General features: G+C 40.8%; 1 protein-coding gene across 1 annotated transcript in view; it reads left to right on the plus strand.

Moving 5' to 3' along the window:
* Positions 1–7,679, plus strand: part of ptprda (protein tyrosine phosphatase receptor type Da) — a 418,772-nt gene extending 411,093 nt beyond the window's left edge. Inside the window, exons 37-43 of the mRNA XM_085349629.1 lie at positions 2,837–3,122; positions 4,069–4,247; positions 4,375–4,501; positions 5,009–5,134; positions 6,079–6,233; positions 6,459–6,594; positions 6,997–7,679. Coding sequence (XP_085205755.1) covers positions 2,837–3,122; positions 4,069–4,247; positions 4,375–4,501; positions 5,009–5,134; positions 6,079–6,233; positions 6,459–6,594; positions 6,997–7,065 — 1,078 coding nt within the window. The 3' untranslated portion in view covers positions 7,066–7,679. The remainder of the gene's footprint in view (positions 1–2,836; positions 3,123–4,068; positions 4,248–4,374; positions 4,502–5,008; positions 5,135–6,078; positions 6,234–6,458; positions 6,595–6,996) is intronic.
* Positions 7,680–25,496: the final 17,817 nt, after the last annotated feature.

The raw sequence follows: 25,496 nt of genomic DNA on the forward strand, positions 1-25,496 counted from the left end.
AGAGATTTTTTAACAATACATATGTAATTGCTTTCACTGCTGCTCACGCTTTATCTTCACAGGACTCGTTGCAGCTGTATTTCACGCTGAACTTTCTTTCCCATCCCTTATTCCCTAAACTCCTGGAAAGCATATTAGTCTGACACTTAATGTGTATCGACGTCCAGAGCAGCTGGTTTTGACTGGTTGAAAAGGCAGTGTCAGGTCATTAGTGCAGTCAGTACGCCAGCTCTCCTTCAACTGCCAAATGTACTGACAGCTTTCTGCACCGTCTCACCCCACCCTGAATACACACACACACACACCTGTCAATAAAGAAATATTACACTTTCCTAGCATTGCTTGTTTTTTTAATTAATAGCAATCCCAGATGCTTATGAGACAAACGAGGAGAATCTCTAGCTAAAACAAGTCTGCCTTCGCTCTCATCGCCCTTGCGCTCCCCGTCGTCCTCCGTCTCCTTCTCTCTAGCTCTCTGCTGTCACTCTGTCACTTACTCTCTTGCAGGTCATCACTCTCCCACATTCAAGTCTGCACTGTAAAATGCCTTCAGATTGGAAACAGCTGGGGTAGAGGGAAAAATCTCGACTTGTTTCTATATCCCACGGCCAGGAGCTGAGGTGTTCTCAGACCTGGAAGTGATTCATTCTTTAAATAACCCTGAGACACATTTCACATTTCTTTGCAGCCCAATTCTCTCTCTCACTCACTCATACTGACTCTTTTTCCCTTCCGCCCTAAAGGTGTGAAGAGTTTTGTCAGGAAAGAAATAAAAAGTTCAGTCTCATTCAGCCAATGTCAGCCATTTTGAAAGTGATCATCAGATCATTTGTTAAAGCCAATGACTCCCATACGTGTCTTTATTCCATTTGCAGCACAGTTCCAGTGCAGCATGGCACATTAACCAGACTTGGCCCCCGGGGACTGACTTTACTCCCTCTTGAGTTTTCCTTCTCAAGCCTTTCTCTGTTCCTCAGAGCAAATGAAAAACAAATGCTTCATCAGGAGGAGGCACAAGAGCATGGTTCACACCTCGTAGGCATGTCAGCTTAATGAATTGAATAACCTATTTACTTTGGAGTGCCAAGTGCAAGGACTTGTCTCGTCAATGCCGAGCTTTGCGGGAGGTGGGAGGAGAGTTAACGAACAAGATTTAACACCACCCCGTCGCCCCGCGGTAAATAAATTGTCATCAGAAAACATCTTTGTGCTGAACCATGCAATATTAAAACATGTAATGTGCAGGGGTGAGCATTCGTCAGCAGACTGCCAACGCGCTACATCTATAGAGCGTGTCTCAAGCTGGCCTGCAAGGAGAGGTCAAAGTGAAACAGTAAAACATTTTTGTTTTTGGCAGGATGTCTTTTTTTCCACGTGTGCATTTTGCTCACTAATGCACAAATGTACCTGTGTGAATCTTAATGAGGAGACCTGGCTTTCAGTGCCTCTTCTAAAGCTCTTATTCCATTTAGGTGCACAGTACTAATCTAATGGCATTAATTGTAGTCAGCTGCACTTCTCAGAAGTTGCCCGGCACATTAATAAAAAATGTTCACCTCAAATTTGCGACTCCGGAGCCACATTTGTGTTCACATTTGTTCTAGTGGCACTTTTCTCATTTGCGAGATGAAGGTTAAATGTTAATGTTGCGTAAGTTATTAGTCCCGATAGGTTGAAGAGTGCAGGTGGGGTCCAAAGGAGGACTGGATTGCAAAGCCAGTGTTGAGCTCGCTCAAGGCTGTGAGTACCGGGCCCTCTTCTCCACATAGTGCCACTTCAGATTTAATTACACTCCAAGCCAAATGGTCCATCCTACAGTGGAAAACTTGGCAAAGAGAGTTTACCTTTTGGCCTCATCACCGGAAGAAGGGAACTTATTCAAGCTCCCTGTCCTTGTTTGGACAAGACACTTCTCCTTCCACTGGGCTGATGCAGATCAAAATGACTTAAACCTGCATTCTTTCTAAATCCAGTTGCAAATGCCTCATTAGATAAAAATTCACCTGGCTTCTCACTTTAATACTCAGCAAGTTGGTGTTACCAGCCAATAATAGCTATTTTCTAATCTGTCAATATCGACATTTATAACAGCCGATAAATGAAAACTAGGCTAAGTAAAACTAAACTAAAGTAGACATGGAGAAAAACACTCCTCTAACGTAATATGAGTGTTGACATTGCACAGTTTTTCCACCAGAGGGCACTATGCAATTTCTTACTTGGCAGCGCTTGTTTTTGGAACGCCACAGACACAACGACTAGGCGATCTTAGCAGAGCATAAACAAACAAATAAATAACTACTAAAACAAAAAAAGTATTGGCCAATATCGGGCTAAAAAAAACAATATCAGTCAGCTTAATAACTTTGTAAGCGCTTGATGAAATTGTGGTCTCAGTTTCTGGTTTCAAGTGTCATTTAGTACTGCATGATGTTAGCTTAAAAACATTTGGTCTCAAAAGTGATGAGCCAGAGTATAATTTAGCGGTGGGGAGATCTTGTAATTGACAAGGCGCTTGTGTCACTAATGAGTGTGTCAGTCATATCAACCCATGACTCGTGGCATATGGTTTCTAACAACTAACTGGTGACAGCCAAAATGTTTCTAGGTTTCAAAACCAGTCCGCAGACCAGTGGGTGATGTCATGGTGGCTTTATCCCGGTTTTATAAAAAGCTTGTGATGCCAACATCAGCATGATATAACCCATAAAAACATGACGTTATAGACCCTGGTGGGAGTTTGCCATAAAACTCATCTGAATAAAGTCTAAAGCCTTATTTCATAAATGAATAACCATCTTCCATCCTTCCATCTCTGTCTCCTTTGTGGCTCCAGTGCCGGCGTGGGACGCACAGGTTGCTTCATCGTGATTGATGCCATGCTTGAACGTATCAAGCACGAGAAGACCGTGGATATCTACGGGCACGTCACGCTAATGCGTGCCCAGCGCAACTACATGGTGCAGACAGAGGACCAGTATGTCTTCATACATGACGCGCTCCAGGAGGCCGTCAACTGCGGCACCACCGAAGTGCCCGCCAGAAACCTATACGCCTACATCCAGAAACTGACCCAGATAGAGGGTGGAGAGAATGTCACCGGCATGGAACTTGAGTTCAAGGTATCTTAACTCTTTACCAAAGGATAAGCACTGAGCAAAACGGCTTGGGTCAAGGGCTGATTAAGAGAAATAATGCTAAAGACGGTTTTATCGTATATTACATTTTCAAACCACACCTGATGAAGTTATTTGAAAGTATTTAGAATTTACCTGCACCCCACTGGCATCCCGTACCCCACTTCACACCAAGGAGTCATTGTAATTTTTTTCCCATTCTCAATACAACTCCCAAACTATTTTCCAGCCACTATTAGGCCCCACTAGACAGCAAGGGGCCTGTGGTTTCCTCTCTATTCCAGTTAGTTGACTCACTTGTGTAACATGACATAGGATAAATTTCCCCCCTTTCTGGCTCCCCCTTCCATAGCTCCATTTCCTTCAAAAACAGGGGTCTTGGTTTACATGAAAACGGCAAACACAGGTTTTCCCCACCACAGAGCAGTTGCCAGAAGAACTTGAGCAATATACTCTGCATTTACAATGAAAGGCTCCACCAGCGTTGCTGTATATATGCTATTGCCTTGCTTGTCACGCACCTACTTTCATTCTCTTTGATGGATGCTGATTCAACCAAGAGATTGTAAACAGGTCAGATTACACTGCTCTTCTGACTACTTAAATCTTCCTGGTGTATCCATTTCCCTGTCTTTTCATCATAACATGGGCAAAGGGCAAGCTGTGATAATAATCACTTTGATGCCATTTCCATACTTTATGGTTACATGACCCAGCTGTGTGCAGCATATTATACTTTTGATTCTTTTTCACCGCTTTCAAGGTGTGCAATTCGCTAGACTGCTCAGATCTTTATCGCTCGCAACATACCTTTGTTGTCAAACACAATCTGTCACCGGGGAAATACAGAAACATCTGAATGCCATTGTTCTTACCTGATACCCATACACTCAAGGGTATCTCTTTTTTTTCCTCCTTTTTTCCCCTGCAGCGTTTAGCTAACACTAAAGCCCATACATCACGATTCATCAGTGCCAATCTCCCCTGCAACAAGTTCAAGAACCGCCTTGTTAACATAATGCCATACGAGTCCACACGAGTGTGTCTACAGCCCATTCGAGGAGTTGAGGGCTCTGACTACATCAATGCCAGTTTCATTGATGGGTACAGGTAAGCGCTAAAATGAAAGTGAATCAACACAAGGCTTCACGTCAGTGCAAACGTAGTTCCGTGTAACATTCAGATATGCGTCCACGTTGATTATTTCCCCCCTTTGTCATGTGATTCATTTCCGCAGGCAACAGAAAGCCTACATTGCAACACAGGGACCACTGGCAGAGACCACGGAGGACTTTTGGAGGATGCTCTGGGAGCATAACTCTACTATTGTTGTAATGCTAACCAAGCTTAGAGAAATGGGCAGGGTACGGAAACACTGTTTTGCTATTCTTTTCTTCTGGCAATCTTTGAAAGAAATGAAATACAATAAGCTGTATAGTCCACTTTAGCAGTGCTTTCCTCTAGGAAATACTCTGTTTGGTTTAAGTTTAGAGAACGTAGCAGCTGAGACGTAGGGGCAAGCAGTGCTGACCCAGCTGTTACCTGTGCCATTCTCATATTGACACAAACAGACATTATATAGACTTGGTGCTAGGGAGACGGCAGGTTAAAGACAGGTTATTTTCTGGTCCGACTGCATCTTGTCCTCACGTGCAGCTCCGCCGGGTTAAAGAAGTCTAGAAAAAGTTCAGGGCTGCAGTGCATGTGTGAAAACAGCTATACTTAGATTCAGGAACTGGGAAGAAAAGCTTTGAAAGAGCAGATACAGTGTGAATTGAAAGACAGACATTTCTGGGAACGAACACAATGAAGCTAGTCTGTGAAGAGAATGTTGTGGCTCACTGTGGTATTCTATTTTTCACTTCCCACAGGAAAAGTGCCACCAGTACTGGCCAGCAGAAAGGTCGGCCAGATACCAGTACTTTGTGGTGGACCCCATGGCCGAGTATAACATGCCCCAGTATATCCTGAGAGAGTTCAAAGTGACTGATGCCAGGGTAAGCAGACACTGTTTCATAAAACATGGTTTAAAGATCAAAGGTTGTGGGAATGTATTGCTTCAGATCAGTGCTGTTTACAGTTTAGACTAGTGCTATTGTTTCTCCACGTCTGGGTTGTGACCTACCCAAGGGTCATGGAGGACACTGAGTGGATTACAGAGAGGTGCAGGTGTAGACAATTTAGAAAGAACCAAGTGAGCGTTCGAGCACACAATAGGTTATTTTAATGTCTCAAATCCCATAATGCCATTTGTTAATCACATGATTTTATTTACCAAGAAAGGAGATTTGACTAATGGGGTTGAACACGCTGGATGATGAACTGTAATTAACTCGATTTTTTTTCTGCAGCAGCAGTAATTTGCTCCAATTTTGGCATTGTATCAAATATTTGTTTACAACACCATTATGGCCTTAAGTGTAACATGTGAAGAAATATAAATATATGGAAATTATGACACATGTCAATGTGTTTAAAAAAAAAACAAATGTGGTGCCGGCAGCACTGAGCTGCCAGAGTTTTTAATTCCATCAAAGGCTTACACAGATAAATGGCACAGACTCCCTTCTTTGCAGAGTATGTTACACTGTCTCGTCAATGGGATTGCTTTCCTTATCAAGGGGATACAACATCACTTAAGTAATGCACATCCTCAAAGTCGATTCTCCAAGCACCCTGTCAAGGGTAGCACATCAAAGGAATTAGCATCTTTAGTGTTCATGTTAAATACATTCAGGTAAAATTACAGTCTTGTTTAATAACAAAACGTTTTCTCTGATGCTTTACTCTTGGCATCTGCGCAACCGCCTTTCTTCAAGATTTCACGATTGCACTGTAACGATCATGGAATGAACTGGGCTACCTGCAAAATACCTTCAGCTACATTCCTAGCTTCAATTCTCATTGTCATGACCATTTTTCTACATTATTTCTCTCGCAGGATGGCCAGTCACGGACAGTAAGGCAGTTTCAGTTCACAGACTGGCCTGAACAAGGAGTGCCAAAATCAGGAGAGGGGTTCATTGATTTCATCGGCCAAGTACATAAAACAAAAGAGCAGTTCGGCCAAGATGGCCCTATCTCGGTCCACTGTAGGTAAGTGACCAGGATAATGCACCAAACCATCTTTGTCTTTTCAGAAGGCAAATAAAATGTAAAAAAAAAAGAAAAACATGCAAGAACATATTCACATTAGGGGATAAATTATGATGAAATTAGCAATTTCCATTCAGGGAGAAAAAAAAAAACACTACTTGTAGGTTCATTAAGGTTCTGGCCAGGAGCATTGACCTCTTTGCCATCTTGATCTCTTTTCCACAGCGCGGGCGTCGGTAGAACCGGAGTTTTCATCACCCTCAGCATAGTCTTGGAACGAATGAGATATGAGGGAGTAGTAGACATCTTTCAGACAGTGAAAATGTTACGGACGCAAAGACCAGCTATGGTGCAGACAGAGGTGAGCTGTCTCCAACCCCATCCTTTGTTATTGGTGTACTTTCACACTCTAGGAAAAGCCCAACCTACATACTGTACTATAGGTGTTTGACTGTAACTAGCTACTATGTTACTAATTTGATAGTTAGCTCCAATTGCCTGAAAGGTCTGGATAGATTCCAAGCAGCCTCTTTAGCCAAACAGATGAACTAAAGTGACTATGATTAATTTAGTAGTGGAATTAAAGTAGTTTTGCCAGTTCTCCACTTCTCCATTTCAAATTTCAAGCTTTGAGAATGTAGTTTGTGTTTATTTTTGGGAAAAAATGAATTGTATCTACAGTACAGACAATTTCTTGGTTGGCTGGAATGGAAAATGTAGCGAACATGATTCTATGTAACCATCTTTTCTTCTTTGTTTCCAGGATCAATACCAGTTCTGCTACAGAGCTGGCTTGGAGTACTTGGGAAGCTTTGATCACTATGCAACGTAAAAGACCCAGTATTGGAAGATAAAAGCAGAGGGCCCTTTGGAAAAAGAAAACCCAGTGAGCCTCTCTTCTGAGCCATAAAGTCCTGCTTGAGAAAGTACTCCTTAACTCCTTGCTAACAACTCATTACATGTTGGATGTGCGACATGACTTGTCAAAAAACAAAAAGAAAAAAAAAATGATTCCCAGGAGGACCAAGTATTTCCCCAACCCCGATAAAAACCTCGCCTTGACTCAGAGTGAGGGAATCCTGACTGTTGAAGCATTACACGGAATTACCTTTTCTCTTGCTTCAAGGATTCATTTTGGGGCTCATAAAACTGAACGAAACCAACACAACAAAAAAGTAAATGAACAATAATGACATCGTCAGAAATGCATCAGTGATTATGAACCATTACGAGAGGCATCGGAAGAACACAGTATTGCGGGGGAGGGAAAAAAAACTGAATGCACATTGTAAAGAAGAAAAAAATCTGTTTCACAATCAAGTACACACAGACAACCCATCACAAAAGAAGACAATGCTTGGTCCACAAGAGCAGGACAGACTTAAAGTAACAATGAATAAATAGCCCCGTTTTCTGTCACAATGTTCATCATCTAAATTTTGGGGAAGAGGGTAAATGATCTATGAAATAAATACAAATTATTGATTTAGTTTTTTAGTACTTTATTATACAGCTGATGTGCTTTTTTTGAACTGTGTGAATTTCCTTTTTTTACACAAATTTATCGCTTGGGGAAAAAGTGATAAAATGTATTTACGTAAAGGTTCATTATTTTTTTCTCAAAGCTGTAGAACTGTTCTAACGTACAGTATGTGCTGTTTTGCAGAGGGTCTCTTTGCTTTTTCTTTTTACCCCCGCGCATTTTGTTGCACTTAGTGCACAGAACAGAATTCACACAACCAAAATGTAACTTTGTTAAAGAGTTATTTTTTGGTCTTGATTTTTCTGTTGTTTTTTTTCTAAAACAATTGATTCTTTTCCTCTGTTGGTTTTGTTTTTTCTGTCCATGATCACCTACATGGTAACTTAATTACTCCCATGAGATAAACTGGGGCTTTGTGGAATCAACAGGGATGAGCAAAGTATGAAGTTGCTGCTACCGATTATCTTAGTTCTTCCATGTTCCAATGATAAGAGAGAACCTGATGAATTCGATGACATACACGACTATATAAATATATGGTATAGATTGTCAAATATGTGAGATATATAAATATATATTATAGATATATATATTAAAGTAAATAACATTCTAAATATATTGATAAAGTACATAATTTATGAGTGAAAATGTAAATGAAATATGGATCATCTATGAAATCTTTTAAATTGAGAGTTTGTGTGCTGTGGGGGAAATGAAGAGATTTTTCACTGGAATGCACATCAGTAGGACAAAACTGTATTCTGATTCAGTGCATCTTTTCTTGTGCAATAAATATGTGTGTGTTTAGATAGGGGTTTTACGTGGATATGTTGTTCACTCATTGACATTGTCGTTTCCCCCCGCGAGCGAGGCGTGGGAGTGGGAACGCCCCGGTGTTTTTTTCCGAGCTCTCGTACACTTTGTATTCAGAGACAGAGGGGTCGCGCAGCCGCACTCACGTTCCACGCAATAGGGCAAGGTACAAAGACGTCACTTTGTTGTGGTTCTTCGAAGCGTTCGGTGGTAAGGACATTTCTTTCATTTTGCATTTAGAGTGCCTTATATTTATGCCTGTTTTTATAATGTTTCATTTAACATGTCAATGTATCCTTTGAGTAATCGAGGCATTTAGTGTAAATGTACAGTTTATTTACCTTTAGTATTCATTTGTCACATGATGAGATTATATATATGCAAATAAGAACGTTTCAAAGGTCATACGTGTCATTTTCAGTGGCCTTATTGTGGCTGTGAAGCGAATTAGCGAATTAGAGGAAAACATGTATACTGGCCTACTGGCCTTTATAGAAAACGGGCAACATTGCGAACAATTACCAGACAGGTTTTAAACAGGGATGAGACTGGTGTCAGAACTAAACAGGATAATATCCATCATGTCTTAAGGCCCAACCTAAGGTTAACCGATTCTTTACCATTTACAGTCACATTTCCCAACATTGTTTAGATTTTAAATAAAAAACGATCAGGCCAAATAAAAGCCAAGTGCACAGGTCGTCACCGAAGCGTTTCTTCTTCATGCCTTAGGTTTTTACTTTATATGTAGAGAAATACAAACTGCAAACAAAACATCATTTATGTTATCCTGACAATCCTAAACGGTGTTTCAAGCCCCCTTTTTCTTTTCTTTTTTCTGGCATAGCAGTTCGAGACAGGGGGTTTAGCTGGGTTATGTTTCAGTCTTCATGTGGAGCAGCATCTATAACTTCTCAGTACCCTCTCTGATGGCTTTGTGGATGTGCATTCCAGGTGCTTTCTTTCCCTTGTTAACTGAAGCAGCTATGTGTTATATTTGTGTCTGCTTAACTGATTACTTTTGTCATAGTTTTGAGATATAAAAGTGCTATTATTTAACCTCATGGTGGCTAATGTTACATTATGTTAATCTCAGAACACGTTGTGTTTTTCCCCCCCTTTTTTTTTTTATCGATTTGTTTTCTTTTGTTTTTCATATGCATGGTTAAACGTTGCAGAACGGCCAAAGCTGGCCTGGTAGGAAGACTTGCACTTTCTCTATCTTTGTACTATGCACTGCCCTATTGATTCTAAACCCAATAATATATTACTTGAACCCATCTATAAAAAGAAAAAAAAATCTCCTTAAACGTTCACTTTGTGTGTATGTAAATAACACAAAATGGTATCAACTCTTGAAAAAGACAAAAAAAAAAGTTTGTGGCAAAAAGAGCATCCATTCTGATGCCATGGTTACTCCAGCAGATGACTTCAGAACAATCTGTCCCCCCCGACCATCTGTTCTCGTGGCTTTGCCATTCAAGCTTGGAGTGTCATTAACAGAAATAAACGTTGTGTTCTCTGCTCTCTCTATCTATCTCTCGTCTGGATGCATAGACTGAAAATTAAATAATGAAATTGTAAAAAAAAAGAAGAAAAAAATGGCTTGTTAAAAAGATCATACAATTACCTCTGATTAGTTGTTAGTGTAAAATGTTTCTTTCTCTGAATGAAAGGAGTGCTTTTTATTTTCTTACTTAGGTTACATTGGTGGCGGAAGAAGTCTGTACGAAAACCAGTTCTTTGCTGACACGAGTTCCATTTGTTATAAATGAATTCTATTAAAAAATGTCAGTGTTATGCATCGGCGTTTCACTTGTTTCCCTCCACCTCACTTTGACTTGAAAAGACTGATGAAGCTATTTTACCCCCTACTGGTCTGGGTCCAACATATTATCCACAGTTCTCTCATGAAAGGGGAAATTGAGCCTCACCACATTTGAATAGATTTCCATCGCTCTGGTTTTTCTGTCACTGATGTCAGCCACAATGAATCATCGGGGGAACCTTTGACGAATGAAGTGCGATGTTTTCGAAGCTGCTTTGTTTTTTAACGCAGACTTTGTTCACCCTAGTAACATGGTGGAATGGTACTATTACTCAGAATTAAAACCTCAATTCGGTCATTTAAATAAAAATGCAGCTCCCTGTTGCTACGTTGAGGTTTTTGCTCCAAGTTTATGCATTTAATCTATTGTTTAAGTGTCTGTGAACTTAAAGTCTATTATGGCATTGATTAAATGTCTAAAAAACACTTTCCTCTTCATCAAATTTACATATTTACTAGGGTTTTTTCTTATTAGGTTATAATCCCTTTAAATGTTTAAATGGTTTTTACCTTTGGCTCATTTAGCGTCCATATATCCATGAAAATACAAATTAATCCTTGCTTCATCCTTCTGCTCCTTGCTTGCATAGAGGGAGATCCACACTGGTCCACACTATCCAGGTGTATGTTTCGCTATTCTGAAAATCTGCAAGTCCCATAGTACATACAGAGTGCTGTTCTGATAGATCAAGCAAGTCATGGGATACATCAAAAGCTCCACAGTGGCTTGTGTACAAAAGCTAAACGAAGCATCTCTGCTCTGTGTGTGTTTGTTTCACTGTGACACACGGAGAGGAATGGGAGCAAAGGTGGCACACGTGGTGAAACGGTGAGCAGAGGAGAGACAAGATTGCTATTTTAGATTGGTGATGTATGAGACCCTGGCTACCTAATGCTGCAGTCACACTGGGGAAAACAAGGTACAATCAAAATTACGCTTACTGTGTGCAATAAGCTTGTAAGTACAGAGCAATTAGTTGCAAACCTTCACCAATCTGTCGGAGAATGAATGCAGTCGAACCAATTTAGACCTACCAGTTGTTTGGTGACATGTTTCCTCCTGTGCAACAATCTTGGTTGCTGCAAGTTTCTTCCTGTTGAAAAGGAGTTTTTCCTTCCCACAATCGCCAAATCATAGGGAGTTGTGTGATTGTTGGGGTTTCTTTGTTGTTATGAATTGGTGCTATATAAATTTTAAATGCTGGAACTCTTTAATAACACGAGATATCCATATATCACGAATAAAATTTGAGAATCCATGTTTTTGACAATATATTATATGATGCTAAAGTATATATTGGATATCTGCTACTCTGCATCAAACCTAATAGGACAGTTTTAATCATCAGTCGGGTTGAACGTGCGTGCTGGACATTGTTCTATCCTGGATGACATTTCCCAACATGGTAAAGCGAAGGCATATTGAAAGTCAGTAAAATTGCAGAAATGCATTAAATACACATAAGAGTCCCAAATATTTATTCACTTTAGATGCGGAGGGGTCCCAAGCTTAGCATGTTTCCAGGCTTAAAATGTAAATGTATGACTTTGTGGATTATGTATGGAGCTCTAGAAAGAGACACAATTACAGGCGACCTGCTAATGCACTGAGCCTAAACGCATCCTGTGTAGATACTAACAGAAGGCTGAAGCCTAAATGACCAAAATAAACGCAAACGCATAAAAGTAGCAACCAAAAAAGTAGCTATTCATTTAAGTGCACATAATATGGTTTTACTGGTAACAATTGGACACAAATGTTCTATTACAGACAGAATACTTACCTGCAGTAACTTCACTGAGTCACTGCGAATTAATTAAAGTCTTACTACACAAAATCTATTTATAATTAGACTACTTATTAGTCACAATAACATTAGCGGATGTTCCTCCATCAATTAGAATGTCACAAGTACAATAAAATGTCAATAACCTGAAGCAAAAGCAAGTGCGGGAACTAAAAAGAGCATTTAAAACAGTATTAAACTACTTGACAGTTGGGGAGCACAGTCAATAACTGCTTGCTGGGAGAAGTTACTCAGGAAGCTCTCCATGCGCTCAATTAGAAAACATCATTCCACATGATAGCAAATGACAGATGCCGTCAGCTTTGGCGGTGAGCTGGAGAAACATTACTCCCGAGTTTACTACTGAACGTGTTTTCTGATAACAAGCTTAACAAAGCCTTCGTCCACGTGTCAGATCACAGCAGAGTTGGAATGCAACCGATAACAAGCACCTGTCTTAAAGAGAAAATCGCGCCGTATATTATGTGTCAAAAACAATGATATACTACAAGAAATGCAGAGCGGATGTGCGGCAGTGATTTCCACAGGAGTGACACGTTGCCTTCTGCTCTTTGTTTTTACAAATCGCACCTGAAAACTCAAGACGAATAATGTACAGGATGTTGTTTACTGCGCTCGGATGTTTTCTGCTGCGTTATGAAGCATTGGAATCACATAAATTTACATTAATTTCAGCCTTGCTACCCCCACATATGCTTAGAACATTACTCCCTATGGAGGAAAAACACTGCCAAGACTAGAGACAACGTTATGAAAGCTCGAACAAACCGAACGCTCTGAATGCTTGAGTATTATATTACCATGCACGCAAAAGTTCACATGACATGCGGGGGAAACGATCGCAGATTACTGCACAGCGAGAGCGATTATCGCTTCACCTTGTTTCTGACAGTTTCGTGGAAATTGGCTAAAACGAATCCCCAAACTTCTTGGGAAATCGTGCCAGTGCAGATGTCTGCTTCACACTAGTCAAGAGTACAACAAAATAAGGAACTTCTACTGTCATCAGATTTTATTTTTCACCGGAGACTGCACTTCAGATGTGTCGAGCAGATGTTCCGTCTCCGTCTCTCAGCAGTTTTTGGAGAATTATGAAACCAACCAGCCAGTCACAACACTTTGCACAAGTCATTTCTCATTTACACCCACCCACCACCCCACTCCAACACACACACACACACACACACACACATTCAACGACGACAGCTTGCCTCAGTCCCCTGGTGCTTTATTTTCAACATCCTAAATTTGATGAAACATGTCCAAATGCTGCGTGGCTTTGTTGTCAGCAGTACTGAGTGGGATTTAAGAAAGACATTTCTTTTAATTCTCTCAATTCTGAAAGAAGAAAAGGCCGTCTGTGCCTAATTCTACTGCAGCAACACTACATAATTGAGTGTTAAAAGAATTCAATTATATTGTCACTTCAGTTCGATCAAGAACTCAGACGCTGACTGTTCTCGGAGCTCCGTCCCTGTGCTGATAAACAATCACCTGTTACCACTTCATCAACTCGTGCATTTTGTGACTCATCTTCCTGTGGTTTTCAGTAATGTGCACTTTGGCAGCTACGTTCTGCATCTATTTTCATATGAACATTGCTGTGGATTGCTAAGTTCTCAAATATAGGTTCCGCAGGTGCAAACGAGGTGCAAAAAGACACTTTAGCTTCTTCAACCCTTTGCCAAAAACCACTGGCTTTTAAATCTTGGTGTTCTGGTTTGATGCAAATTTGCAACCCTCTTTACCCCGCCTCCCTGTCTGTGGCTGCAGAGTAGGGCTAATCACAAAGAGGTCTGGTAGCAGGATGTCTTACGAGCAAAAGTAACTTAAAAAGATGAGAAATGAGGTAGAAATGGATATCTCAGAAAAGCAGCTTAGGGTGAGAAGGTTGGAGACTGGGCCAGAGGAGGGAATGTGACTAGAGCAGGGCGATATGGCCAAAAATATTTATCACGATATATATTTGAAAATTTGCGATAACGATATAACCGACGATATAATTGATGCGAGACAAAATACAACTCCACAACATTACTAGCGCAAAAAGACAACCTTCCATTTATTTTCACTTAAACAAGAAGCTGGTTTTTATGTACATTAAAGCTTTATAAAAATGTAACAGTGCAAATGCAAATTCCTTGCTGAAAGTTTAACCAAAAGGCATTTCCAGTAGAAATGGGCTGACATATCCTGAGCATAACCATGTATAATATCCACTGAAGTTAAAAAGAGGTGCTTTGCAACATTAAACTGCAGTGTGCAGTACGCATTTTTCGGACCATAAGGTGCACGGGATTATAAGGCACATTAAGCGAAACAAAGCAGTCAGATAAATCAAACTTTATTAAACTCATTCTTCTTGCTTCCTCCACTTCTGTACCATTGATTCATTAATGTTGAATTCTCTGGCAGCTGCTCTATTCCCATGTTGTTGCAGTATATTAATGACTAACCTCGTATTGTGGATGGATTATCTCAGTTGTTCTCCTGACTGAAGTTTGGTCCGTTTACAGTATCCTGCCATGCGATTGCATTTGTCTCTAACCATGAAGAACCTTCACGTTAACTTTTATAAGTGGAAAAGTGTTAGTGTTCGTCCTCCAGCTTCACTGTTTATGTTATGCTAACATAGCTGTGTCGCTAGCGATCACGTAGCACATCATTATATACCAGCTAGCCCAACTTCAGTAACCCTACAAACGTCACTGCTGTTTAGTTTCCTGTCTTCATTTATGTTGGAAGTGATAGCAGAGCTGTACGTTTGATTTTTTTCAGAAATCTCTCAGTCAGAACATGCAATATCATGCTTAGGTAACTAGCGAAACTAGCGAGCTAACTTCCGCTAGCTTCCTGCTAACTTCTAACTCCGTTAAATGTAATAACTTTTGTTTTCATGGATGCCTGGAAGTTAAACTTTATAGTTACACCTGGTAAAGCAGCAATGCTGATCGTTTTATTAAAGATGAAAGAATTTAGACAGTTTTTAACTCTAAGTGATGCTGCAGTGTTGTTTGACCTGAAGTATACGGAGTTTAGGACCCAGATTACTCCCAGATTTAAGAGCGTCTTAATCCGACAAATATGACAATAACAACGGCCGCTTGCATGTTCTGCAAAAAAATGTGCTTTGTCGTGTATCTGACGGACAAACACCAAACCAGTTCCACATCACTGAAGTTGCACCATTTTTACAAACCAATTCTGGTTCATCTGTTTCACTCAACAATCGGCCATGTGCGTATGAAAACAAAGGCACTGCGCATGCGCGCTTTACTCCCATTCTATCGCGATATTTCATTTTCCTATCGTTGCCTAACATTATACCGATATTACCGTGAACGGTATAATATGGCCCAGCCCTAAATGTGACTATATTGGACAAAGGATGTATGTGGAACAAGCGGAAGACCAGAGAAAAGATTGATGGATGTGGTGAAGGAGGACATGCAAAGGGTTTGTGTGACAGAGGAGGATGCTAAGGATAGGATGAGATGGAGGCGCAAGACCCACGTGGTAACCTTTAAAGGGAGCAACTGAGAGAAGGCTTTGCAGCAGCCAGAGTAGTGCTGTGTTAGTGAGCGTGATTGAATAAAACAAAACAAGACAGTGCTTCACAGTATGCATATTAACATCGTATGAATGTGTGGGCATGTTGTGTGCAGTGGTAACTATGACTGTAAAAATGTTACATTAATGAAGTCTATTTAAAGCCAGGAGGGAAAACTTGCCAAAAATATTGCAGACTGCAAAATCTGATCATATTTACTGACTTATTTATTCAGTTCTATTAACATGTTTTTTAAAATAAAAGTATTCCTGTTGAAAAGATTGCCTGATTCTTTCTGCTGCAGTCTTAAGTCGTAAGTGTTAATCTTGCTGCTCTTAATAACCTGAATTTCTTATTGATGTTTGTAAAGAAACGACAAAGACTTTAAATGAACGGTGACTATATTTTCCAGAGGATTGACTGATCAGTGGGCAGTAGTTTAGCACATGCTGCTTTCAGCTCAAACAAAACTTACTCTGTTTGGTCTTCAGCATGACTAACTATGGTGGCGTACCCCCAAAAAGAAGTGAGCTACATTTGTAACCTTGAACACCCCAAGGGTAAACTAAAGTTCATGGTACAGGCGTCTACTCTCTTTGCTGAGTGTTTTTAAGAAGGAAGAATTGGAGGTATACTCCAATTCCTCATCCTCACTGGGAAGGTCTATGTCAGGGTGCTGGAGAGAAGAGTCTGTCTCATGGTTGTGCAAAACTACACAGGAGTTTGCCCAACCAATCTATGTGTGTTTTTTGGAAGGCATTCAGTTCAGTTCAGTTCAGTTCATTTTTATTTCAAACATTTCAAACATGTGCCTTCACAATCATTACAAAATATCATTCCATTATTTGTTTGAAAAGGAGTAGGCTGAAGTATTTACTTATTTGTCCCTACCCCCTCAAGTTTTACCTCTCATTCATTTAATTTTTTTTTGTCTTAAATTAAACAAACAACATATGAAACATATAAACATATGAAGTAAAACAAAACATAACATACATAAATCAAAAACAAGAAATTAGCAAGCCCCACCACAGTATAGTTTCTTTCATATGAAAAATACAGAATGTGTATATTTGCAGATACACAAGTTATGGAAAAACAACAAACCAAAACAAAACAAAAAAACAAAAAAACAACCAAAAAAGAACCGCAACACCATTACCAGCAACATTACCGTCCTGGGTTTTCTATTAACAAAACGAATGATAATGGCAGGTATTTGATTTTTTCTCGGAAGAGGATGGCATCCCTCAATATTTTTACTGTCCATTTCTATACCTTTGCTTTTAAAGAAGGCCATTACCTGCTCTTCCAAAGAGCGTAGCTCTTGCTCGGGTGGCTCCCCTCTCTCTGCTGCTGCTACCCGTGCGTATGTCTGATGCTTGGTTTCCAGTCCTGTCACTATCACATCATTTACTCTTGAATATTGTTCCAGATCTGACACCCGTCCTTCCAGCATAGCAATCTTCTTGTCCTTTTCCTCGCTCTGCCTTCTTAGTTCTTTAATATCATCCATTAAATTGAGTATCAGTTTTTGTTGTTTTGAAATTGTTGTTATTTCTTCAGACATAAAGTTTAGGGATTTCTTTATGTCCTCCAGTTCCTCCTCATTAACGTTGCTCCTCTTAGGCGGCATCTTAACGCTCCTGGGCCTGGTGGAGCAGGAGGATCCTGGGCCTAGTGGCTGCTGGAAGAGCCTGGGCCTGGTGGCTGCTGGAGGATCCTGGGCCTGGTGGAGCAGGAGGATCCTGGGCCTAGTGGCTGCTGGAAGAGCCTGGGCCATTCGACCAGGTTCCTCTGGACATCATGTGAGGAGTGATTGGGGAGTACAAGTTGATGGGTCCAATGCTATAGGCCATTCAGTTCCTGTACAACTGTAGTGAGACCTTGCTTTGAGGTCAGGTGAGGTTTGAGAGTTTAAGAGTTTGTATCCATCAGGGCTGCCCTGATTGTGTTCATACTTTTTATGGACAGAATTTCAAGATACAGCCAGTTGGGACGTTTTCACCACTTTATTGACCTCAGGATCACGTGTTTGTTCTCCAGAGACAATGCAGCTCTTTTGGACTCTTTAGGAACCCTCGGCTGCAAGTCTGAAACCATGGTCGTCAGTCAGAAGAGAGGGTGGAGTTCTTATTCCAAGTCATGGACTAGCTCTGGGTAGTGACTAAAATAATAAGACTGCAAATCCCTGTGATAGAAACTAGCTTCTTCCAAAGGGTGGTCGTGCTCTCCCTTAGAGATAAGGAGGAGAGGCTTGGAGTAGAGCCTCTACTCCTTCGTATTTAAAGGTAAAGAAAGGTTGAGGCTCATTCATTTGACCAGGACACCTCCTGCGTGCATCTTAGGTGAGTAAACACAGCACATGCTAAAGAGATTTGTATTCCTTGGCCGAATTGGGAAGATCTTGGTGGCCCCCGGAAGAGGTGGAAGAGGTGGTTTGGGAGGTAGAGGTCTGTTCTGGTGTTATTATTATTATTATTATTATTATTATTAAGGTGGCTGGGGACAGGAATGTCTGAGTCTCTCTGCTTAGACTTCCTGTTACCTGGAGCCAGATAAGGGAAGAAAATGGATGGATGGATGGATGGATGGATGGAGCACAATTACGAGCTATTGTTTTTGATGCTCTGTGAAAACATTCATGTCCACTCAATGGCAATATGAAATAGAATACAGTGTAGAGTAGAAATAAGAGAACCTGATTACTGACGAAGCAACAAAAAATGATATATGTGGCAGAGCAAGATTTTAAGAAATCTTTCGAAGAACAATTACATTGGCTTCGAAATAACCTGTCTGGGGTGAACCCCTCCTCTCGCCTACTGTCAGCTGGGATAGCTGCCAGCCTGCCTGCGGCCGTGGTTGGATAAATGGTTAAGAAAAAAGACGGAGTTCAGAAATAACTGTGATATAGAGCCAGTCATGATTTGGCTATTTACTTAGGGAAAATTTTTCATTTACAAAATATTTGACTTTTGTCTCGCAATGCTAGTTATCAAGTGCAAAACATTCCCAAATGTTTGCCCTGAAGGTGAAACACTGTTCAATTAATATTTTTCCATTTTAATATTAGTAATGATGCACAGAACTTATTTCCTGAATCTGAAGGGGACTCAAATAGTCAAATATAAAAACGCTGGATGTTTTTCTTCCACCTCTTCCTTTATGTGTGTCTGGATTGTTTCAGTTTCTTATCTCATTCATTGATGAGATTTGGCAATGAACACATTTGCACTTCCAACAAATTTTTCACATTCTTTGATTCAACATCTTTGGGTGTTTTATTAATAACTGATAGGTCTTCGTTTCATCTTTTAAGCCCTTTCTACAGCACTTTAAAGTAGTTTCTTTGACATGTTAAAAATAGCCAAACAGAAAGATCACAGTGAATTTAAATGGAGCACTGCTGCCTGTAACTTGGAATGATTTCCAAGTACTCACTGATTACCCTATTAAACTAAAGTCACTTTATACTTTACATATCGTTACTGTTAGTACAACGTCGATTACCAAACCGTAACAGAGATTTTATACACTTGTTAAGGCCAGAGCTATACCACTTCACTGTTGCTGCTGGCTTCCAGCAAAGCTAATGTTAAACCAATATTAAACTTGGAAGCTACACAGCTGAGCAAACAGAATGAACTAAAGGTACAATGTAGACCAACTGTGTGCTGCAAATGAAACACAGCTATGGGGCCTTTTGCCGGCAGAATGGTGGAGACTGTTGTTTTGCAGCAGCTAGACAGGCAGCATGCCCCGCAGCAGACTGATGACGACGATCCATATGGGGATCCTCAATCAAGCCAGCTCCCAGATCAACAAGAAACGAATCCAGAAAAGAGTTGACGCCGCTGCCAAGGCTTTGACTTCATGCGCACATCATATTAGAGCTACTTCAGAGGCAGACGGAAGGTTTGACCTTTAGTTACGACTGCGGCAGGAACGAAAGGAAAGGGAGACAAATAAAAGGCTGCAGCTATCGGCGCGATTGCAAATTTTTGTTTGTTTTTGAAGTGTAAATTATTGCTAGCTATCTCAGTGAAAAGATATTATCAGATTGGGTTTCTTCAACTGAGTGACGAAGTGAGAAAAAACCAAGCAAACAGAGAAAACAGGGAGTTAAATGATTAAAATCGAGACCGATAAGGAAGAGACAACTTCCGTGAAAAGGTTGACTGGAAAAACAGGGGCGGTAGTGAGATGAGGGCCAGGGAGCAATCCAGCCTGAGCCAACAGTTGCCGCAGTGTATAAACCTCCGAAGGTTAATTTCTCCAGCTCAGCATCTTGCCAATATCCCTGCGATCAGAACCTCTGTAGGCCAGCCATCTGCTTCCCCTTTTCTCTCTGCCTGCACTGCTGATTCCTAGTTGGCTTCATGAGGGAGTGGACATGCATCAGTGCTGTTTTAGGAACTAATGTCTCAATGTAGAAGGAAGGAAGGGAAAGGGATTAGGCAAAAACTCCGATTTTTAATCAGCGAGTTAATTCTAGACTTGCTGTTAGCAGCTTGTACATAAGCTGAAGAAAATATAAAAGGAGCATATTACGCATTCTTCTCTTACAGTAACGGTTTCAAATAACGAGGTCAGGATAGGTACACGTAATCACTATGCACACAAAAGTTAGCTTTTTTCTTCTCTCGGCTCTGGTGTGGTATGAATGTGAGAGGATATCCCCAATGTGGTCACCTCAGAAGCTCCTCCCACCTACTGTTTGTGTTTTTGAGGGGCAGCCAATCAGAAGAAAGCTTGCTGAAAGGAAGAGGAAAGAGTGCTAAAGCATCTCGCTTCAGAAAAAATGACCCGAGGAGCTGCACCAAGGCCCAGTATAAGAAATATTTTAACATATTTCATCTATTTTCTCCAATGTCCTTTATTTAAACCGTCAACATCTGAGTGACTTTAGATCTTCCTGACAACAAAAGAAAAATATATAATATATAGGCTAGTTGAAGCCAATTTGAAGTTCACAGCTCACATCAATTATCCTGTCAAGCGTGGGGGACAAAAAGAGCCGGAAATATAATTTACGAGCTCCCCGACAGTTTTTTTTTTTCCTTTTTTTTGTTGCAACCTAAAGCAATAATACACTTTCAGTTCAGTGCTCAGCCACAATCTTTTCATACACTGCCACTTCACCAAGGGGATAAGTACTAAGGGTATATTTTTCTTGACCTAGGAGGACACAGTGTCAATTATTCGGGGTAGGGCCCGGTGGAGGACTTCATTCCCTAATCAAAATAAATGGCCAGGGCAGCAGAAAGTGAATGGAGCTAAGCCCTCAATATTCCTTCGAGACGGGGGGGTGGAAGGGTTGGTTTGGGCTGCAAACAAATCCATTACCACAAGGTAAACAGGACGCATCAGCACTCTTGGCCCATTTGAATGGTTCGAAACCTTTGACCACCACCCTCCACAGGATCCTTCCGTTTCAGACGCGGGAGCTGATAACAGGGGTTTCTTTTTTTGCCCCCCTCCCCCTTTGCACCCTAGAGTCAATCTTACATAATACATTTCTGATGATAAAACCCTTCCGCTGTGCATATGGCAGCTCCGCTAACTGAAAGTGGCTGTGACTAACTCACTGTAATAGGAAAATTCAGCTTACTGCATATAATAGAGAAACGTGGAAGAAGTTCAAACTTGAATGCATTATTACAGCTTAGTGTGGTCTTGAGCAATCCACAGTGGGGTGAGGGGTTGGAGGTGGGGGAATGGGATGTCATTAAAAGCAGTCATAAAATTAGACGTTTCCCCCTCATTTTTTCCCTTCACCAGCTGGTAGTCATTTCACTGTCAGGGAGTATATAATTTCCGCTGATAGTGAAGACAGTTCCGCTTGAGGGAACTATTTTTTTTCCCCATTTATAAGTGCTTTTAGGGGGCTCCTCGTACACAACAAGGCTTTCACGTTGTCCATCTTCTTCCCAATGTCTTTTTCACAATAGCTTTGCTTTTGACATTACACAAAGCTATATCAGGGATAATATGAAACTGTCATGCTGTCCTATAAAGGTTTACAGAGTCAGTCAGCGATATTGCCAAACACTGGAGCCAACGGAAAAGGCACTTGCTAGAAAAGTCAAGGTTGTGCAACTTCAGCTACATGCTGCACTTCAGAGTCCAAATGCTGCTAATGTTTTTCACTTTCAAAAGTATTTTCAATGTATTTTCAGTCAGTTTATCATAGATTTTGAGCACACTGAATAGTGAACAAAAAGCACCGATTAAAAATGTGGTTTCAATAGGATTACTGAGTCAACCTTTAATCTAGTTCAGCTGTTATCATACTTTCTTTTTTGCACTGCATATCGAGTACTGCAGGGCAAGGCTAAGAGTTGCTGGCCTTCATCACAGTGCACGGCACATTCCAGTTTTTACTTTAGTAAGGTTGGATTCCCCTTGAAGTTGCTAAAGCATGGAGATTGTTGTCATTTCAAAAAGAAAAAAACTTTCAGAAGCACCTTCATCTGTGAGCCTACTGTGCGTGGTGATCAAAAGTGGTGACTCAATAGGTGGTTGCTAATGAGCGCAGAAAATACTGCAGAAATTAGTTTCACAAGTCATGAAAATTTGGGTCTAGTTTGTTAAAAATGTGACACAAGGAGAACAGGATCGTGCAGAAAACAATGAAACTATTTCACTGATAATTAATGTCATTAATGTCGCAAAACTGCAACAAAAATAAACCGACTTGTAGCTGAAATGACTTTTAATCAGTTTAGCACAGTTGGAAGTGTAAGTGTAGTGTAGTGGGTGACGTCACTGCAAAAGATCCCTGAGAGCAGGCATGTATCCCTGGGAGGGTTGTGTCAGGTGTACAAATCTTCAACATGAAGGACTTTTAATGCCAAAATTTGTGATTTAAAAATATGACAATGAAGGTTGAAACAACCCTGTTTTTACTGTCACAACAACTATTGCATCACTCGTTCGCATTTTGTTAGTAATACACATCTTGGGAAACCCCCTCTGTTGGGTGAATCATGCAACATCAACACACATAACATGGTTAAAGGGTGCTTCTCCCACTTCCTCTTTTTCTATTCATCCATCCATTCTCTTCCACTTATCCTTAACAGGGTCGTGGGGTCCTTAAGCCCAGCTACCATAGGGCGAGAGGCAGGTATACCCTGGACACAATCATACGCACTCACACCCACATCTATGGGCAATTTAGAAGGGAGGAAGACAGAGTACCCGGGGAGGACCCATGTAAATATTGTCAGAAGATGCAAACTCCAGAAATGCCCCGACCAGATGATGGAGCCAAACTCAGGACCTTCTTGTTGTGCAGTGTTACTTTTTAAATTTTCACCTACTAATCCCAATGCTGACAGATTGGCAACTAGCTAATATTCGCCAATATATCAGTCAGGCTCTATGTCAAATCAAATACATGTGGCTCCTTCCACTGGGGTCACCTTTGTGCATAATCAAGCAGGCAGAAGAATAGTACAGATACCGTAAACAGGACTGAAAAATGTTTGCTTTGTTTCCATATATAACACTTTAGAACAGGCTGAGCAAATTCCCCAGAGAAAATGTAAAACACAAAAGAGTGGACGGTTGACTGCTACTGCTCGAGGCCATACAAGAGTATTTAACTAGCAGAGATTAACTACTGTATTTCCACTGGTAGTCTAGATGTCCTAGAGTAGCACCTCAGGGAGGAGCGATGCCAGGAAGGGAGTGGTGGAAGGCCTAAAAGAAGAGGGATGTGGGGTGAAGTGTTCATATCGTGGAGATGGATTCGAAAACTTGACATTATAGAGTCACAGGTGAAACAGAACAAAAGCATTCAGCCTCCATGTGTTTTGACCATTTGAGTTGCTCTGTAAGGTGGTGATTATTTTGTCATATTGATTACTGCATGCCACAAGAAATCATCTCAATCCTGGTGGGTGAGGATGGTGTTAATGACTTCTGTATATTGAGAATAACAATAAAAAAAAAAGAAAGAAAATAAAATGATGGAATACACATCCTTTTGCAGACCTCAACTTGAATTCACCTTATTTAAACTTTAAAAATAATGGCACAGCAGCTGTGTTCACAAGTCAATTTATTCCCTCCCAAAATATGTCTCTCATTTTCCCCCACTGTCTTGACCAAGCCTACACATGACAGCAGTCGATCTAACTCGGATGGACATATTTGTGGAACTTCCTCAAACTGCTCCTGATTCCTTCTGTGACATCTTCTCAGGCCATTTCTCGTTAGCCTTCATAACGTCACGGCCGTACCCACTGCCATTCATGTTATAATGCTGCATGATATGTTTCACTCAAGTCAGTCTCTCTCTGGCACACACACATGCACACAAAATCCAAGGTTGCAGTGCCTTGCAATCAGCAGTCATCCAGGTAAATGGTAAAAAACCCACACTCCCAACTTTAAGATGACTGTGAGTTAATTTTGAAAATCAGGCATCGGAGCAGGCAATTACAGAAGTGAACCTGAGCAAACTACTTTTTTTTCCTGGGAAAACTTTTTTTTCCCTGTTACACTGAGTTTTTCAGTTCCATATCAAGCATAGTTTGACAGTTTTTGCACACAGTAATCAATAATGCCTCAAGATTAACATGTGTTGTGTCTCTCAAAAAAATCAACAAATTTCAGGTGCAATCAAGTATAACCACAGCTTAATCACACAAGCACAAATAATAATGCATTGCAGTGAGATTATCATTGTCTGGGAGGATTGTTGATCATATTTTCAGGTTTTTCTGGCTTTGTAATTAAGGCTGTGTTATTCTTGCAGTTCTTTTAAGTGCTTAACAGCAACTGAGGACAGTAGATGCCTCTATGGACACACCCTTGAGTTGTTCCTTACGCCATATCTTCCATTTTCCAGTGGAATATATGGATGCAGGAAACATGTAGCAATGATACTTAGTCTTTCTGGCCTCCCTCACCCGCCTACCACTTTCCCTTCATCCTTCCTCCGCTCTGTTTCTCTATCTCTGCTTCCCTGCATCTTCCCTCTCCGTGCTTCTGCCTGGAAGTGGAACCGATCATTCCGGATTCTCTCCTCCATCACTGAATAAAGCTCCTCTACTTGTGATGCAGAGCAGGAGAGAAAGCACAGGAATATGGCATGTATCCAGCATTGCTGGTTCAGAGAGAAGAAGTGCAGCATTTTGTATGCAGGCAGGATTAGCCTAATTGAAGTGTCAGCCTGAGAAAATTGCGGATGCGTGTGGGTTAATGTCTGGGTATAGCAGAAGCTTCACTCTTCGCAGTGATGATGAGAAATTTGGCTATCATTGCAGGCCTCATTTGATTGTATGTGAGTGTTTGTGAGTGTGAGTATGGACGCTAGCGTACGGTGATGGTTATTGGAAAACGTACCATCTAGTTGAATTGTAATGCTGAGACAGCGGGTTGGAAGCTGTTGGCTCCAGTCATTACTGAGCCATTACATTAAAGTTCCCCTTCAATTAAAATCACGTTTTAACCTCATTAAAATGTCCATGTGTATCTTTTTTTAGATGCAACAAAACAATCGATGCTATGGCTAGGCAACGCCGCCATGGATCTACAATTGATTAATGACAGTCCCAAAAAGTGGATTTTGAGAGCTAGGGTTGTATAGTTAATATAACTCACAACCTACAGGGTGGGAAAAAGGTTCTCCTTTTCAGATTAGACATGCAACCCTCCCTTCTTGGAAAGCTGACAAGCTGGCTAAACAGCAACATTAGCTAGTTATGAGCTAACATTATGCTAGCTAGCACTAGGCTTGAGTATTCTAAAAGTCACACTTTCCCCC

The sequence above is a fragment of the Diplotaxodon limnothrissa genome, linkage group LG3 (genome assembly GCF_057381915.1).
Source record: "Diplotaxodon limnothrissa isolate DT_005_m linkage group LG3, D_limnothrissa_male_GT1.1, whole genome shotgun sequence".
In the NCBI taxonomy this organism is placed as follows: domain Eukaryota; kingdom Metazoa; phylum Chordata; class Actinopteri; order Cichliformes; family Cichlidae; genus Diplotaxodon; species Diplotaxodon limnothrissa.